Genomic DNA, 18,129 nt, shown 5'->3' with positions numbered 1-18,129 from the left:
AAGAATTCTTTAAAAAATTCCTGGATCCAGACGGTGATCCGGGTCACTCCCAAAATCGAATTCGCTGATTACTCCCTCCCTGGTAGGGTGGAGACACGGTGAGCAGCACTGGCTTTGCTACGTGTGGACTGTCATGGTGGACGCACCCATGGTCTCGCTGGACAACTGGAAGTCACGTCAGAGGGTGAATATTCCTCTATTCCTCCCAGCATTGTGAGTATTCTCGCTACAATTCGCTGTCTTTCTCTCTGTTACTCTCCGACTCGTCTCCTCGACTGGGCGTGCGTCTTTCAAACTCTATAAACTCCAAAACTTTGAATAGAAACACACCCAAAAATGCTGCTGGGATTAAAGTTACTCATGTCCGCCATCTCCTGGTGTAAAGTGGTAACAGCGCAGACCTCCACCATTAGCCCTATCTCCCAAAAGTACAGAATCCTTTAAAAAAATTCCTGGATTCAGACAGTGATCCGGATCAGTCCCAAAATCTATTCAGTTCTTCCTTATGCCATTTCTGACATTTCCTAAAAATTTCCTCAAAATCTGTCCATGACTTTTTGAATTATGTTGCTAACAAACTAACAAACGAACAAACTCACCCGATCACATGACCTCCTTGGTAGAGGTAATAAGTTAAAAATGGCTAAAATTGGTTAATTATGGCATAAAATGCTGGGAAAGGCGATGAAATTAGCTTGTAAAAGTAGCAGAAATGGGTTGGAAATGTCAAAAATTAGATAAAAATGACAAAAAAATAACCAAAAAATGACAAAATTGGGTTAAAGTGGCAAAAAAGGGCATATTAAGTGGTAAAAGGGGATTAAAAAGTGGCTGAAATTGTGTTAAAGTAGCAAAAATAGGTGGAAATTTGGTGAAATGGGATGAAAATTGATATAAACTGGCAAAAAATGGTTAGCTGAGGCAGAACTAGTCATAGACTGGCAAAAACGGGCATATCAAATTGTGAAATGTGGCTTAAAAAGTGGTGAAAGTGGTTTATAATGGCAATAATGTGGCAACAGAGGCAACAATAGGCAGAGAGTTGCAAGATCTGGTTTAGAAGTGGCAAAAACAGGCAGGAAGAAGTGGTGGAAAGGGTTTAAAATGGACAAAAAATGGGTTTTAAGTTGCAAAAATGTGTTAAAGTTGGTAAAAGTGATGAAACTGGTTTAAATTGAGCAAAATTTGAGAACGTTGAGAAACCCTGTCTCAGACAATCAGGCATAGATGTATCAGATCAGGAAAAACAGTGCCTCTTGTAGCTTTGTTTGTGCTGTCTGTTAGCTATACAGGAGGCTAGTGGCTAACTACTACATACAGAGCAGTGTTTAATCGTGCTGAGTTGCACCTATCACCATGATTCCTCTCAGAGCTTCTAGGCTAGTGTAACTCTTGTTCCTTGTTTATCACATGTGCTCTCTCCTGGTTTCTTTTCCTCTCTTAGCTTAGACAGAGATTAGCTTTCAGAGGTTTTAGGTATGAACTGGGACAAATATAAAAGTCAGTTCTGTGAAGGTAGGAGATTTAGAAACACATTTAGAAAAATACATTTTTGATGAGGAGATTGGTAAACAATACGATTTTTTTGTACAGCAACACAACAAAAAAACAATGTTTTATGTTCTTAATTTAATGTTGTTGAACTTAAGAAATCTGTTTAAGCTTTTCCCTGGATTTCATTTTGTCTTTGCAGCAAACGAAGATGAACCTGCATAAAGCATACACAGGTGCTGCCAGACTGGGGACTCCCGCCAAGAGGAAGATGACGGCGTTGACCCATGAAGGGTAAGGTACGGACGCCAGAGTTGGAAACTTGATCTGTAAATCAAAAGACAAAGATTTACCACTTTCTGCTTTAGTATCAGATCTTAAAAACTTTCTGCTTTAGTATCAGATCTGATGGGGAAGTGTTTGCTAACACAGACTGATTTAACGGGTTTGAAAACTTACATGTTCTGGATCCCAGACTAAGTAGGTGAGCTCCTCTTGCCCTTGTGTGACCAGGTAGAAAACTAAAATCACCACAACGACCAGAGGGCTGATCAACCTCCAGGAAACCTGCCAGAAGATGGAGGGCTTATATCCAATCATGAACTTGATGTCCTCGTTGAACCTGCCACATGAAAAGATTAATACAGAATAAGATATACTTTAAAAATCAGAAAACTGCTTTGTTCACACTGACATCTTTACATGAGGTGCAGAGATAGAGGTTCATTAAATGATGACAGCAATCCAACACAACTGTGTGACCATGTGAAAACGAGCTTCAGACAATCAGAAAGTCATAATTCATGTCGTTTTTTTTTTTTTTTAAATCCTCTAATGTCCTAGAAATGATCTGTTGTTTTGGGTTGAAACTAGCAAGAAGGGATGTGGTCATATTTAGGACTAGTGTTGTGTTCCTACTGACTTTAACCCCTTAAGCCCTTACGGGACCAAATTTGGTCCTACTCGCCTTGATCCAAACAACCTTACTCTGTTCACTCTATTACTGCACAAAAACAGTCATGTTACACATCAAGTTAAACACAAGAAGCTCAGCTACAAGCCCAAATAAACCATTTTTACCTGCACCACATCCAGCTCAAAAAGGACTCAAATCAATGACCACACATCAAAGTGGCCGTAGTGCTACATAGTCAGACACTTGCGCCCCCTACAGGATGGCGCCTGCTACTACAGACACAAACGTGGTCTCATTTGAAAGCCCAGCCTCTACTGAAAATTCCAGTCATGTTTGTTTCAACAGTTTCTTTTAGTTTTCTGCACTTTATTTTGTGTTGTTTTTTGTGCCATTGAAAATAAATTTCCTCCTCTTGGTGTCAGACTTTACTTCCTTGGTAAGATTCCTTTAAAGGGGAACTATATGGAGGTCGGGGTGGTTTGAGGGGGGAAAGAACTCCATGATGCAGTGACCACCTCTAGTAGCACATGAGTAAAAAAAATATTAGTTTGATACCTGCGATTTTTCAAATGACACAGATTGTGCTAAATTGTTCCAAATTGGGCCCAATTTGGCACAAGAGAGGATTTCGCCTAGATATTTTTTTTACTAAAATCTCTCTTGTTTTGTCCTGATAACCCTCAAGTGGCATGAAATTTGAAAGAGGTAATGTCAAAATGTGGTGCTTTGGCCTCCTGGAGATTTTGGACTTCAACTGCATCATTTTTATGAGACATCTATGCTAAAATAAAATAAAAAAAAGGCAAAAATGAAATTTTTCATCTGCAAACTTGATTCTCTCTGATCCACTAACACATATACACATGTTTACACCTCTGAATAAATTTCACCAGTTCCCCCTCCATAACGGTACCCCGATCATTCAAATAGACCTTGTAGTTACAGAGTTATACTCATTTAAAGATGGACTTTCAGCAGTAGCCTAATAAAAGAGGCTCGGGCTTAACCAGCAATCACTCTGTGACAGCAGCAGCTGTAGCCAACAGATTATTCACACACTCACTAACCTTTTAACAGCAGTATAAAAGTTCAGATCTGACTCCTGTAACATGGTTTAAATGTACACAAGAGGAATGTGATGCCAGTTTATGACATTATTGACCACAAGATGGGGCTGTTAGTCCAGTTTTATGCAGAGTCTTCTAGACAGTCACATCCACCTGTAACTCATGAACATGTTAAACCAGTGGTTCTCTAACGCAGTGATTCTCAACCCAGGGGTCGGGACCCCATTTGGGCTCACGAAACACTAAGATAGGGTCGCCAGATGCCTTAAAAAATGGAGAGCACTTTTGAAATAATTATTGTCTCTAATTACTTTACTTTTTAACACATTTTTGCCTCTCCAAAACAATTTTACCAATTTTAAACCCTTTACACCACTTTTTATTGACTGTTTTGCCACTTTGAAACCAATTCTTGCCAGTTTTTGTATATTGTTGCCTCTGTTGACCCATTATTGCCACTATCAGCCCCTTTTATTGCATTTTATGCACATTTTTGGCCAATTCAACCACATTTAACTGTTTGATATGCCCATTTTGACCAGGTAAACCCATTTCTGCCAGTTTCTGCTTATTTTTCTACCCCAGTTAACCCATTTTTGCCAGTTCGAAGCACATTTTCCCACTCTTAAATCCCATTTCACCAATTTTTGCTGATTTAAACCTATTTCTGCCACTTTTTAATCCCTTTTTACCACTTTTCAGGCCTGTTTGAACCACCTCAACCCATTTTTGCCATTTATTGCTCTTTTGGCCATTGTTATCAAAATTATGCCATTTCTGCTTCTTCTAAAATCCCATGTAACCTCCTTTTCCACCACATTTTTTGACACTTTTATTTTTTTTACTATTTTAATCCTGCTTTTAAGAAAAGGGATTTCCATTTTTAAGATGACTATATACTGCGGCACAAATTCCTTAAAAAAGATATCTGTTGCTATGTTAAGAGTGGTTATTATTCAGGTTAAATATAAATATGGATATCTAGCTAACTTTATAATGGACCCTGATTTTCCTGACTACCTAGCCTACCTAGCTTTCCAGAAAGCTCTCCCATTTATCCCCCTTATGGACAGCACTGTCTGCACATGACTGTTCTTTGTTGTGCATGGCTGTTCAACCATCCTCAGTGGGGTCCCCAGTCTTTGGCACCTTTATTTTTGGGGTCGCGGGCTGAAAAGGTTGAGAACCACTGCTCTAGTGGTGTGGACAGACACGCCAGTGAGCCTCAGGAATTCGTACAACCATGCTTGATTACTACAATAATACAGAAACTCAAGATACTTTTGCATGTGTTTTCACAGGTATTTTTGATACCATAATACGGTTTTAAAAGTTAAGCTGCAATGTCACATAATATCAAAATATAAAAAACTTCACCAACCTCTTTGAAGACAGTTTTTTTCTGCTCAATTTCTGGTATTTTTTAGCTGTGCCTGTGCTTCATAAGTACATATGCTGGACAATTTAATGTCAAAATGAAAAATAACAGGTACGAAACGTTTTGAATTTGCTCCAGCAGACTGCTTGAGTCAGTAACTGTAAATAAGGGAGACAGCTGAAAAAAACATCCAAGGCGTGCATTATTTATTTGATCAACCACGCATTATTACTACAACTAAACATCGAGTAAAGAAGACGTGGTAAAGAGGTGACTTTGCTTGGATTTCAGCATGGTGTGCCTTGAGATTTTGGCTTGGTCTTATGAGTGCCTTCAGCAAAAAACTTTGAAAATGGCTGTGTTAAAGTCACTGGCCACTAGATCTGGGCTCCAGATAAACATTGGGCTTTTAAATCCCTAAAGAGCGTATTCTTTCTATTTGCTGTGATTCATTTTGATGGGATGTTTTTACCCTGGTATGGGCAGAGACAGGGCTGGCATTGTTGGATTAAAGTACCCAGATGCTTTGCTGTTATCAATAAAATTTAGGCTTCCTTTATAAAATATTCTTATTTTCTCTCCAGTTTCTTACAATTCAATTTCATTTTTGTACAATTTAATTTTGCAATTAAAACCACAAAAACAAAAAACAAAACAAACAAAAAAAACAACAACAACAAAAAAAAAAAAATCATTGTACATTGTACAATGACAGTTTGTTTGTTTGAAGGTGAAATGTATTCACTTTAATACATCACTGTCAAGTTCTGCTTAAAATGAAAACATTGGGATCCGTCCCCAAAAGGCTCAAGTAGCAGCTCATTTAACTACAGAACAAAAGGGGAAGAGGAACATTTTTGCACTGAAGATCTGTTCTTGCAGGAAAGTAATGTGCACGCAGTTGTGTTAAAATCATAACAGTTTAACAGTAAAGAAACATTTAAGGCATCATTTCTGCCTTCTATAATTTCTCTGTGATTGTAGGATATGAACTACTCATGATGATCAGATCAGACATGCTCTCTGCAGTCTGCAGCAGATTAAAGTCTCATTGTTTGGGTCAGATCACAGATTTTTCATTATTTTTCAGATTTGCCTCAATAAAAAAAGATACAGAACAATACTGGACGATACAGAATACAGATTAGCTTTCATTTGTTAGTATCCTGCAGCTCGGCTCAGGTATTTACCACATCAAACGCCATCACTCCTATCTAAATGGTAGGCCATAAACCTTAGCAAAACATTGTCTTTAGCTGTGGTCAGCCTGGACTTTGGTGAGCTGTGACTGGATAAAGTGTGTAATACTGAGGTCTGTTTGTGCTGCTGCTTACGCTCTCAGCAACAGTGGTGTCATGCTGTCTCAGGAGGGGAGATTTATCTCGCTGCTGTTGCACTTCATCCCTTTTATATCATACGCTCGGCAAACTTAGACATGTTGCTGTTTTCAGTATTTAAGCCAGCGATGCTCAACGTGTGGCCCTTTCATGGTTTAATTTGAAATATTATTCCCCCAGAAAACCTTAAAAAGAGAAAATTTGACCTCAGAAATGATCCATTGCAAGTCCCATTAACCAGTTTGTTTCCCACACTTACATAGTAGACTTTAATTTTATTTTTTGTCTGTATATTTCCATTGCCCTTACTTGCATTTTTTTGACCCTTTTTTTTCAATTTTTTTTTTGCCACTTTTAATCATTTTTTTCCACTTTTAGCCCCTTTTGCTGCTTCTTCTTGCTACCTTTTTCCCATTTTTGAAACGTATTTCCTGCTTTTTACAATTTGCAATTTTATTCCCCCATTTCGTGCCACTTTTCATCCATTTTAGTTGCTTTTTTCCCCCATTTTTCGCACTTTCTTGCTGCTCTTTTACCAATTTTAGTCACTTTTCATTCTTTTTTTGCTTCATATTTGTGACTTTTTGACCATTTTGCCACCTGTAACTAAATTTTTTGTCACGTCTCACCCATTTTTGTTACCTCTTCCCTTTATTGCCACTTTTCTCCAGAATTTTTGTCAATTTTTATTCAGATTTTGTCAATTTATGCCTATTTTCCCCTTTTTTTTTGCCATTTTTTTGCCCCTTTTGACCATTTTTGCCACCTCTAACTTATTCTTATTGCCACTTTAACCCTTTATTGCCATATTACTTAGCACTTAGATGGCGGCTCTTGCAAAGATATATTTTTTTAACAGTTTGGCTCTGGTTGAGCGGGGTTGAGTAACACTGGTTTAAGCTATCTGCTGACAAGCATCTGGTTCTTGTCATAGATAGAAGGACGACATCAGAGTCATGTAAGATTTAAAGCTTGTAGCAGTATTTTAAACAGCAGTCAAACCAGGATGCTTTAGAATCAGAACTCTTTATGGGTCATAGGGCTGGGCAATAATGGTGAAAATCAAAATCACAATTATGAAATGAACTTTTTACCTCGATTACGATTGATGTATGATTATCCCACCCCCCATCCCTGAATCTGTGCTGTAAATATTTGTATAATTTTAAAACAAATAACTGAAAGGAATATGCATGGATGAACAATTTATGGTTATTTACTAAAATCAAAACATACATGGGCTGAAGTGTTTTTTTTAAAGTCACATTTTCCCAGAAAAGTAGAAAATAAACAACTGGTGTTTCTTGCTAACAAAATAAATTATTTTTATACCATTGTATAAAAAGTTGGTACACTATTCCAAAAATATGCCACTAAAATGATTGCATGATATGTAATGCATAATGTCTCTGCTGCAAAAAAAAAAAAACATTTCAAACTGGTATTTTGACGCAAATTTTAGGTTAAAAAATATATTGCACCTTCTGTGATTTGTTAAAAGGAGCAGGCCATATTGCGATTTAATCTAATTTGCGATTAATTGCCCAGCCCTAAATCAAATAGTAGAAACAGAGAAGTTTCGTGTGTCGCTCTGTTTAGCTATGTTCTCTCTGACTCCTTCAGGACATGTGAATTATTCTAGGGATGTAAAACATTGAATTTTTTGGCCATATCAAATTTGCCATTGCTTAGAAATTCATCTTAGCCACTACTGATGTTGATATGGATATATAAATACAATTCAGACCTAAAACTTCAGTCTGTAAAACTCAAGGAATGAGGATGAACAAAGAGGAAGACTTCAGCTGGCATGGGTCTGTTGTTCCTGCCTAAAAATCCTACAAAATGATTCATCCCCATGGCTGATATTTTCAGCAGATGCAGGGCAGTTTTTACATTTAAATTGTATTATCTGCCAATAACTTCTATATGCTGATTATATCGTGCAATTATTCAACAAAATACTAAAACTGATGCCTCTGACAGCTGCTCAGTCTCTTTAACCATATTCTGATATTTTATCTTTTCATGTCCCTCTGCAGCCACATGAATATTTATTCAGTTACAGTGCTTAACAAATGTATTAGACCACCTGTCGTATTAGTCTCAGAGACCATCCAGCATCATGAAGTGCTTTAATGCGGACTCTTTCATTTTCACTGAGCTCTCTACGTTTTACCATTTTGAACAGGAATGAGGAATTTCAAACTGAATTCACCCAAATTTGAGCCGGCTCACTGGGCTTCTCTGAGAAGTCAGAAATGAATCAAGCATAACATTCAACCACTAAAACAAACTTTTCTGTTCAGGAATGACAGTAAATAACTATAATTTGACACATTAATCAAGAAATATTAATGTGCTTTATTATTTTTTCAGTTTTCTTGTAAATCAGTAAATGTGAAAATTCATGGATAACAATAATAATTATATTTTAGCATTAAAAATATCATTTGGGTTAAAGAGCTTCTACATATTGGTGTATTAACCATTGCAGAAACATCAAAAATGATTTTGGTAATTACCAATGCTGTTAATTTAGGGCAGCTGTGGCATAAACCTTACTTTGGTTAGGGTTAGGGTGGTCTAATACATTTGTTAAGCACTGTATATATTAATGTATATGTATTTAAGGTACTGCGAGGCATGCATAGTCAGTCTGTGGAAGCATGCTGTATTGATCCAACAGTAGCTGTGGTTACATGAGCAGTTTTTTCACACTATGATTAAATTTACTGACATCTGCATCCCATTTAAAATTCTCTGTTCACATGGACACTGAAAGGTGCGATCTGATTCAGATGTGCATAGTCATGCATCTTACTGCTCTAAAGTGCACTGTATTGTCCCTCCGGTCAACTCTACTAAAAAAATCGCTGGGATACACAGCTAGTAGTGTGTTTTTGAAGGGGTGCTGCATTTGTAGAGAGATAAAACCAAACATAACTCAAAATTGCAATTTCAGCTGAAATTGCATGGGGATGCTGGGAGCTGAATTGTGGACGACCTGCTGAAAATAGCCAGAAGCACAAAACTATCTGAAAATAGCATAAAGTAGCATAAAACGGCATAAAAGTAGCTGAAAATGGCATTCAATAGCTCAAAAAAGGATAAAATAGCTGAAAGTAGTCTAAAAATAGCTGAAAGTAGTCTAAAAATAGCTGAAAATAGCATAAAAAATAGCTGATTTTGGCCTAAAAGTAGGTGAAAATTTCATTCAATGGCTGAAAAATAATAGAAATCGCTGAAAATAGCATGAAAATAGCTATATTTTAAAAAATTGTAAAAGTTAGAAATGAGAAAAGTTATAGCAGTTGAATGATGAAGAAACTGAATTTTTTAAAGTGTAAACGGTGTTGAAATGACAAAGTATGAAGGAGGAGATAGCCGGTGTGGAAGAAGAAGAATAAACAAAACAAAGTGGCTGACGTGAATATCAGAAGTGTGGATGCTCGGCATCCCCACTAACAACTGACTCAACAGGTCTGATTAAAGGCTCTGAATGTTGATTTTGGTTATTTTTCAATTAATTGTTTGTTTCACTACTTGTGTGTGTGTCTGATCTGCAAAAAAAAACACCAAAAAACAAAAAAACAAAAAAAAAAAAAACAGTTATAAATGAGGGGATCTGCTGCTCACTGGTCAAGGCCAATTCTGGCCCCCACCTGACTATCAGTGTAACTCTGGTTCTACTTCATAATGCAACACAACATGAGGCGGATGCGTCATCTTTTCTCACCTGTCTATGCCATAAATGTAGACAACAGCGAGCATCTCAAACAATCCGATAGTCAGAAGTGGAACAGATCCTGCAAACGTGTCGAAGAGCGTTACCCAGTAAAACCCAGAGTGTTGTGCAAACAGGAGGGAGAGGATGAAGGCGACAACACAGGTTATTCCTGAAACACATAAGCACAAAACATTAGTGTATTTGTTCATTAAATCTAGAGGTAACCTTTAGTTTTACATTTACAATTTAATAAACTACAAGAAAAGAGTACCAGTTAGAGCTTCTTGGGGCCATTTTTGGGGTAACAGTTTTAGATCTTTTAGTGGGACCACCACTCCTTCAATGTTACCGATCAGGCTGGAGACTCCCAAACAAAAAAGCATGATGAAAAAGAGGACAGACCAGGCTGGAGAGCCGGGCATCTTAGTGATAGCCTCTGTGAACACAATGAAGGCCAGACCAGTCCCCTCCACTCCCTGCAAAATATACATGATCCACAAAATGCAGATGAGCGAAAAATAGATCAGGATTGTGATATTTATCGTGTTAATCATCATCGTAGTCACCTCACTGAGAAGTTTCTGCATGTCACATGCTGGGATGTCCAGTCCGAGAACAATATCAGGATATGTGGTGTTGTAATAAGTAAAGGCTTCCTTATAGTTGCTCGCAGTGATACTGTCTTCAGGAAGGTCAAATGCATTTAATAATGTCATGATGTTACTGGGAAGAACACGTTCAAGTGTTAAGAACCATCACTTTCACCACTCACATGACTAAAGCCAATAGTACAAATGCATTTTCATTTTTTTCATCCTACAAAGTAGAGACATAAGGTGGAATAATGTCAGTACTGAAAGGAATTCTAAGCCTTATTTAAGAGGAAATACAAAATATTACTGATACACAGTATTGCAAAGTATAAAGCTAAGAGTTAAGAATGCACTTCATTACACTTGAATAATAGAGTGGACCTACAGAGGGTAAGCACATGACGTCAGAGTTAGCATGAGAGGCAGGAAGCAGTACAGAGTCAACTGCAAACAGCTTTATTTCAGTTGAAAAGTGTCATCTTGTTAATCATATCTTGATGATGTTGATTGTGGGTAGTGGGTAGATCTTCAGGTGATTGAATGTGTTTATAGAAATGTTTGGAGCAGTAGTGTTAAGTTAAAATAGCCACAAACAGAAGCCGTACTGCTACAGTAGCTACTATAAGCTGTTAATCACTTAGTGATAGATATAATCTGAACCCCTCTCCATTCTCCCTCCACTTGATTTTACCTTTACATCTGATCTCAATGGGACAAACTTGGTTAAAAAAAGGTTAAAAAATAAATATATAAATAATGTTGTTATAGCCATATGCACAATTCAGTTAACTTTGCAAAGCAGATGGATATGCCATCTTGCAAAGCTCCCATCTGAACCGTTTGGGCCCAGTTAGAAAGTGACAGGACCAATCAGTGTCGAGGGACAGTAGTTTCAGAAATTGTGACGTAAACAAGCAAGTCGAAAGCATAGCATTGTCCAAAGTATCTTGGTATGCGTAAGCATTAAGATTGTAATCTTACAAAGCAGATGGATGTGCCATCCTACAAAGCTCCCATCTGAACTGTTTGGGCCCGGTTAGAAAGTGACAGGACCAATCAGTGTCCAGGGGCAGTACTTTCGGGCGCGGCAGAGTCGTGATGTAAGCAAGCAGCAACAAGAGGCCGGTGCAATTATGGCGGAAGACATTAGCGTGGATGCTGCTAAAGCGCCAGTTTTATCAGAACTTCACGAAATTTCTTTGTTAAAAGAAGAACAAAGAACAGCAGTGAGTTGTTTTCTTTTCAAAAATGACAAAAGTCATGTACTGACATGTCTACAGTCGCCATGGATCGCAGCGTTATTTAGCTCTCTATGGAGTTTACTCCTTCGGTAGGGGCGCAGCTCGGTGGCGGCTACTTCACGTGTTTTGTTGCTCTGATTGGCCCGTAAAGATGTGACGGACAGAACATTCATCCAATCACCCTTCGAGTTTTTTCAAATCCTCTGCCCTTTCCTAAACGCTGTCTATGAGAGATTTACCAGATGGATATGTGAAACAAATCCATAAGGCGTGCCAGGTTACAATCCAGTGATGTCTGATTAACATGGCTGGTTTTATAGGTAAAGACTAAAAAAGATCCTCTCGTCCATGGATATATACTGAGGATTAAATAAGGTACGCTTTTGTGAATTGGTGATTTCTTTTTGTTTAACACTCGCCATTTACATAAATGTTTCATGAAGCGAATGTATCTGCATTATAACAGTTTAAAAAACTGTAAAAACAGTGTAACTTGTGTTAAAATTAAGCTTCTTAAGAAAGAAAGCTCATTTGCAGTTTTAACAACCTTACAGACAAGCTAAAATAAAAAGAAGTGAATCACTGAAATACAGAGAAACCACTTTACTGTAGCTTTGTAGTGACAAAACTTCGATGCTAATTCAGTTTCACATCTATCCCTGATGGGCTGGGCTGACGTGTGCCTTGACACTCCGCTTTGTGTACTAAGCCTACTCAAAATCAGATCCATAAAGGTCCAAATGTCAGGATACTTGGCCACATATCAATGTCCACGGTTCACTTTTCTTTAGGAAACAGCATGGGTCTCTGTTTAGTCCAGAGATCCCTTATTTAAGCAGATATTAGTCCGTTTTAGCAGCTATGTTTTAGGGTGCATTCACACCAGAGCCGTTTGCTCATTGCCATAATCCCTATAGTCTCAGTAATAGGTTTGTTTCCTTTAGTTGTCGGTGCAAGCTATTTTTAGATCTGGGGCGCTGATACGTCAGCTGCTCAGCTAACGCTATGGAGACCCACAGCTTATCCAGCTTTCCTTCATCAAACTCATCAAATACACAATCCAACAACTCCAAAATGCTCTTGTGGACAAGTTGTGACCTGCACATTCACCACGCTATGAAATAATCATGGGACATTACGAGACAAAGTTGTTTTAGAGGCAAATGCAAAGCCGAAACTACACTCCAGACATGGGGTTAGGGATTTAAAAAGAGCACGTGTAGTGCAGGTACTAAACTTGAGAAGAAGCCTAAGTCTGATCATGGCGGACTTTGTGATGGACAACAAGGACGACTGTTTTTAACCAACCCAGACCCGCACCCATGTTTATTTGTGCCAGAACAGAAGAAGAGTTGCAGGTTTTGGAAGGAGAGAGGCCGAGGCTGCTGAACAGGCAGGAGCTGAGGAGAGACTCAGAGCCGTCCAGCCGATGACACTCCAGGTGAAACTAAGTAACTACGGCACTGCCTGAGGTGTGCACTGTGTCACTCTGCCCAGTGGTTCACTCAAGAAAGTAGTTCCCAAGAAAGCATAAATTTGATGTTGTTTCATTATTTATGTGGAAAATAAAAAGATGGATTTCCAATTTCGTCTTCTTCTCTGTCTCCTTTTCTTCTTTACTGTACTTTGTTTGGTATGGCAGCGCCAAAAATGTGCTTGGTGTTATCCAGACAGTTTGGTGCAAAACAGACCAAAGGAAAGTGCAACAATTTTGCTATTTGAGGCCCAAACTGAACCGAGTACCTGGACTATCAGGTGTGAAAATGACCTTAGGATGTTTTGCCACTCAGCCTGTCTGTGTGGTCGGTCATGTTGCTGAAAGTGCCGTCAGTGCTTACCCTTTAGAGAGAGTCCTTCAAAAATTTAAATTAAGTCCATTTATTTTAGAAATCCTGTTGTGTAAAACATGTAAACCTGCAGCCACTTACTTGCTGATACAGTTGTCATATTTCTCTGTGGCCCTGAAGCCAATGATGGTGTAGGTGACTGTGGCAGCATAGACTGAAGTGAAGCCAGTTACACCCGTGAGCATCACAGCATCTTTCAAACAGTTGTTGCTAGGGAAAGAAAAATGTGCAAAAACTACCAATCTTTTTATTCCATTAAAGAGATCTAAATAAGTTTGAGCTGCTTTGTAAACAATTTAAAGTCTCTTACTGAATAGGGTTGTAGCTTGAGAAGGAGATAAGCCCTCCCCATGCTAAGCTAAAGGCGTAAAACACTTGGGCACCTGCATCCAGCCAAGTGTTTGGTTTTGTCAACTCTGCAACCTGCAAGAGAGTTACGTCTTTGATTTTGTTTGAGATACAAAGTTGGCATTTTCTTTAATCATAGAAACCTACATCAGGTGTAAAGAGGTGTTTTAGTCCACTCGTGGCACCTTTAAGAGTCAGCCCTCGGATAAGGAAGATGGCCAGCACGATGTAGGGCAGGATGGCTGTGACGTACACCGCCTGAGGTCAGGACAACAAAAGAAAAACATGAAATATTTTTGACATGGTTGTTTCAGTGATGCAGCTTGTTTGTCAGAAAGTTCGACAGACTTTGCCTGAGGTGCTGATCCCCCGTATGTAGCAGATACAGATGACCGTCCAGGCAGCTAGCAGGCAGACTACCATGGGCCATTGAATCCCACCAGAGTCGGCTATAGAGGTTGAAGTATTCAGAGTCACTCTGTAAAAGTAGTAATCCATAGTTGAGCTCCTCTGACACTCTGGGACAAAGCCTGAAGGAGCAAGACACAGTCCTCTGCAATGTTTTTGTAATCATGGATGGTGTTTGGATTTCTTACTGTGCTTTAGAATCTCTGTGATTGATTTTAATTACCTGTCCCATTTTCATTGAGAGGGCACTGGGACCACGGCAGTGGGTTTTGAAAGGAATTGAAGAGATACCACAAGATCCAGGCTATTAAGGTGTTGTAGTACAGTCCGATCAATAAGGACACCAGCATAGAGGCTATTCCTGTGTCAGACAGAAGCCAGATATTTTTACAGTCACACGCTGATATGATGCATTTGACTTTACAGTTAGCTTAAGACAAAATTTACTGAAGCCTCTTTTTCTTACCAATACCAGTCAAATTAGGGTGGATGGCCCTCCAAACTCCCACACTGCCTTTCCTGAGACGCTGGCCAATCGCAAATTCCAGCAGTAAGAGAGGCATTCCCTCCAGCACCAGCAGGATCAAGTAGGGAATCAAAAAAGCACCTAGAAATATAAAATATACACCTATGCATCAATTTATCAGGGTCATCTTTTCAATTATTTATAATGCAAATATCTAAGCAGCCAATCACATGGCAGCAACTGCTGCATTTGGGCATGAAGACATGGTCAAAGTCTGCTGAAGTTCAAACCAGGCTTTAAAATGGGGAAGAAAGGAGATTTAGGTGACTTTGAATGCTACCATGGTGGTTGGTACCAAACAGAAACTGTGGTTTACTGGGATTTTTACAAACAACCATCTTTAGGGTTTACAGAGAACTGAGATAGAGGAAAAGCAGGCTGAGCATCAGTTCTTTGGGCCAAAAAAGTCTTCTTAATGGAAGAAGTCAGAGCAGAATGACCAGACTATCTTACTGAAATAGGCAACAGTAATTCAACTAACTGCTTGTTGCAACCAAAGTATGCAGAATAGCATCTCTAGATACACAACATATCAAACCTGAAGCTGATGGGCTGTAGACCACGAGGTGCCATGGTGACTTCAGGAAACTGAAGCTACAGTTCACACAGGGCCCCCCAAACTGGTAACCTTGCAAAGCAGATGGAAACGCCTGTTTCTGTGTTTCTCACTGGTGAATCCATCTTGCAAAACTTCCGTCTGAACCGTTTGGACCGGGTTAGAAAGTGACAGGACCAATCAGCGATGAGGGGCAGTACTTTCAGGCGCAGAGGAGTCGTGACGTAAACAAGCAGCAACAAGAGGCTGGTGTATTTATGGCAGAAGACATAAGCATGGATGCTGCTAAAGAGCCAGTTTTATCAGAACTTGACGACATTTCTTCATTAAAAGAAGAACTGAGAACCAGTGTGAATTATGTCGACTAAAACTATGACTAAAAATGTTTGTCAACAGCCTTTTTTCCATACAAAAACTAGACTAAAACTAATAAACATAGATCCCTGATGACTAAAACTGACAAAAACTAAGTTTGGTTTTCGTCAAGATGACTAAAACTAGACTAAAATGTAATTTAGTTTTTGTTGGACATTCAAAATCCGTGATATTTCTCCACTGTGGGTAAATCTATCAAAAAACAATGTAGCTGTATCTATTCTGCCTCTCAGCTGTAGAAAGCAGGGACCCCAGGTTTTACAGAGTGCAGAGAACACACTACCATGATTTGGTACCAGATTTAGGCAAGAAAATAAATGCTTGGACTAAAAGTAAAGACTAAAATGTGAGGACATTTTATGGACTAAAACTAGACTAAAATGTTTTGAGTTTTTGTCGACTAAAACTAGAATAAAACTATGAAGGGCAGAAATGACTAAAATGGGACTAAAACTAACATGCATTTCATTTAAAGGCTAAAATTAAGACTAAAATTAAAAACTGCTGCCACAGTTAACACTACTGAGGACAGCAGTGAGTTGTTTTCTTTCAAAAAAACGACAAAGTCGCACCTCGATTTGGGGCTACGACGTCACGTGTTTTGTTGCTCTGATTGGCCCATGAAGATGTGACAGAACGTCCAATCACCTCTGAGTTTTTTTCAAAGGCTCTGCTTTTTCCCAAACACGATCTATGGAAGGTTCTGAAATGTCAGGTTAACAAGCTGGACAACAGGTGACTGGAAAAGTGTGCCTGTTCTGATGAGTCTTGATTTCTGAGTGACATTGAAACGGCAGGGTCAGAATTTAGTATGATCAACATGGAAGGCAGCAAGACCAGCGGTAACCACGGCACATTTAAAGTCACTTCAGTCGCCTTTCTCCTCATGCTGATACTCGCTTTGAACTTCAGCAGGTTGTCTTGACATGTCTACCTGCCTAAAAAAAGAAACTGCTGTCATTTGATCTGCTGATAAGATATGTGAGTGTAGATGGCTTACAGTATAATTCATTGTATACATTATGTCATTTATGACCATTACTGACCTTGTCAATTATTAAAATGCTTTGCAAGCAAATGAATGAGTAATCTCAGCAGTAAATCAGGGCCTTTCATGTGAACAATTTTAATTTAACCCTGGGACGGCTCTTTTAAATCGTCTTTCTTCTTTATCTCTCTGCTGTGTTTTCTCTGCAGGTAGTTGGATGAGCTGTTTGTATCCAAAAAATAGTGCTGAAGTTTTCCCTTAAACCAATTTTGTGTTTGCCTTGTGCTGGCAGACTTCTCTGATAACACAGTGGTTATCAAAATAAAGTTTTACACTCAGTAGTAGTTTTATATCTGGTCTTTACTTTACCTTAGGCTGTCTCATTGATAAACTTGGCTTTAGAAAATGACCAGATTCAGCAGATAAATAATAATTTGAGCACTATTTTGTCGTGCTTTACTTGGTTTACAGTTGTTTAAAGGCTTATGACTCACTTAAAAACCACTTCGGTAAGAAACACACACTCATTCACGAAGGACAGGTGATTTTCTGACATTAAAGATTCATGGGTTGTTAACCTGAAATGGTCTTAGTCTTTTGATTTAAATACTGACATGCTCGAGTCCCTCCAGTTAGGTCAGCCCTACTCACCAAAACCACATTAAAATTTTAAAAAGGCTATTAAAGAATGAACAGACGTACCTCCTCCATGGCTTTGACACAGGTAAGGGAAGCGCCACACGTTGCCAATCCCAATGCAGAAGCCCACACAGGTAAGGATATACTGGGCTTTGTTGTCCCATTTGGGCCTGTCGCCTGCTTCCCCCTCGTCCATTTCCTTAAGATCTTCCAAGGTAGGGATCCTATGATCCAGACCGGGGTTAGAAAGTACCAGTTTCATGGTGCCCCAACAGAAGGAGAGACGTCACACTAATGGTTAGAGGAGCTAAAGTGAGGGCCAGGTGTATGCACCCTGTGACGTCTCACGTTTATGGTCCTTTTCTTTATCTGCTGCTGATTAGTCATGGCATTCGCTGCATTACGTTTTCATACAACCACTTAGTCACTCTGCTTATCAGCCTTTACACATAATAAACAGTGGCTTCATAGAAAGCACTGTTTGAATCTACCAGTCAAGGAACTGCCTGATGATTTGCCCATTTAAATATATAACTGTTCAATGCAGTAGCCATGTTTCTTCATGGCCCTGAGGCTGATAATGGAGCAGATAACCATTACTGTGTATGCAAGAGCCTTCATTAATGATGTCAGTGAGGCTCTGGACCTTCCTCACACTGGTTTGTTTCACCAGTATTCAAAGATATATA

The 18,129-nt window shown here is 38.9% G+C and overlaps 1 protein-coding gene across 1 annotated transcript; it reads right to left on the bottom strand.

The window, feature by feature from the left end:
- Positions 1 to 1,390: 1,390 nt before the first annotated feature.
- LOC121524096 (sodium-dependent neutral amino acid transporter B(0)AT1-like) lies at positions 1,391 to 17,702 on the bottom strand. The gene is made up of 12 exons (XM_041809288.1): positions 17,504 to 17,702; positions 14,823 to 14,963; positions 14,580 to 14,717; positions 14,297 to 14,478; positions 14,096 to 14,206; positions 13,911 to 14,023; positions 13,682 to 13,810; positions 10,486 to 10,642; positions 10,191 to 10,395; positions 9,929 to 10,088; positions 1,951 to 2,113; positions 1,391 to 1,818 (listed from the first exon to the last, which is right to left on the bottom strand). The coding sequence occupies exons 1-12, from the start codon at positions 17,700 to 17,702 to the stop codon at positions 1,645 to 1,647; spliced, it is 1,872 nt and encodes a 623-aa protein (XP_041665222.1). The 3' UTR covers positions 1,391 to 1,644.
- Between the last annotated feature and the right edge of the window lie 427 nt (positions 17,703 to 18,129).

Source organism: Cheilinus undulatus, linkage group 16 (genome assembly GCF_018320785.1).
Source record: "Cheilinus undulatus linkage group 16, ASM1832078v1, whole genome shotgun sequence".
Taxonomy (NCBI): Eukaryota; Metazoa; Chordata; class Actinopteri; order Labriformes; family Labridae; genus Cheilinus; species Cheilinus undulatus.
This window is presented reverse-complemented; position numbering and strand designations above follow the sequence as displayed.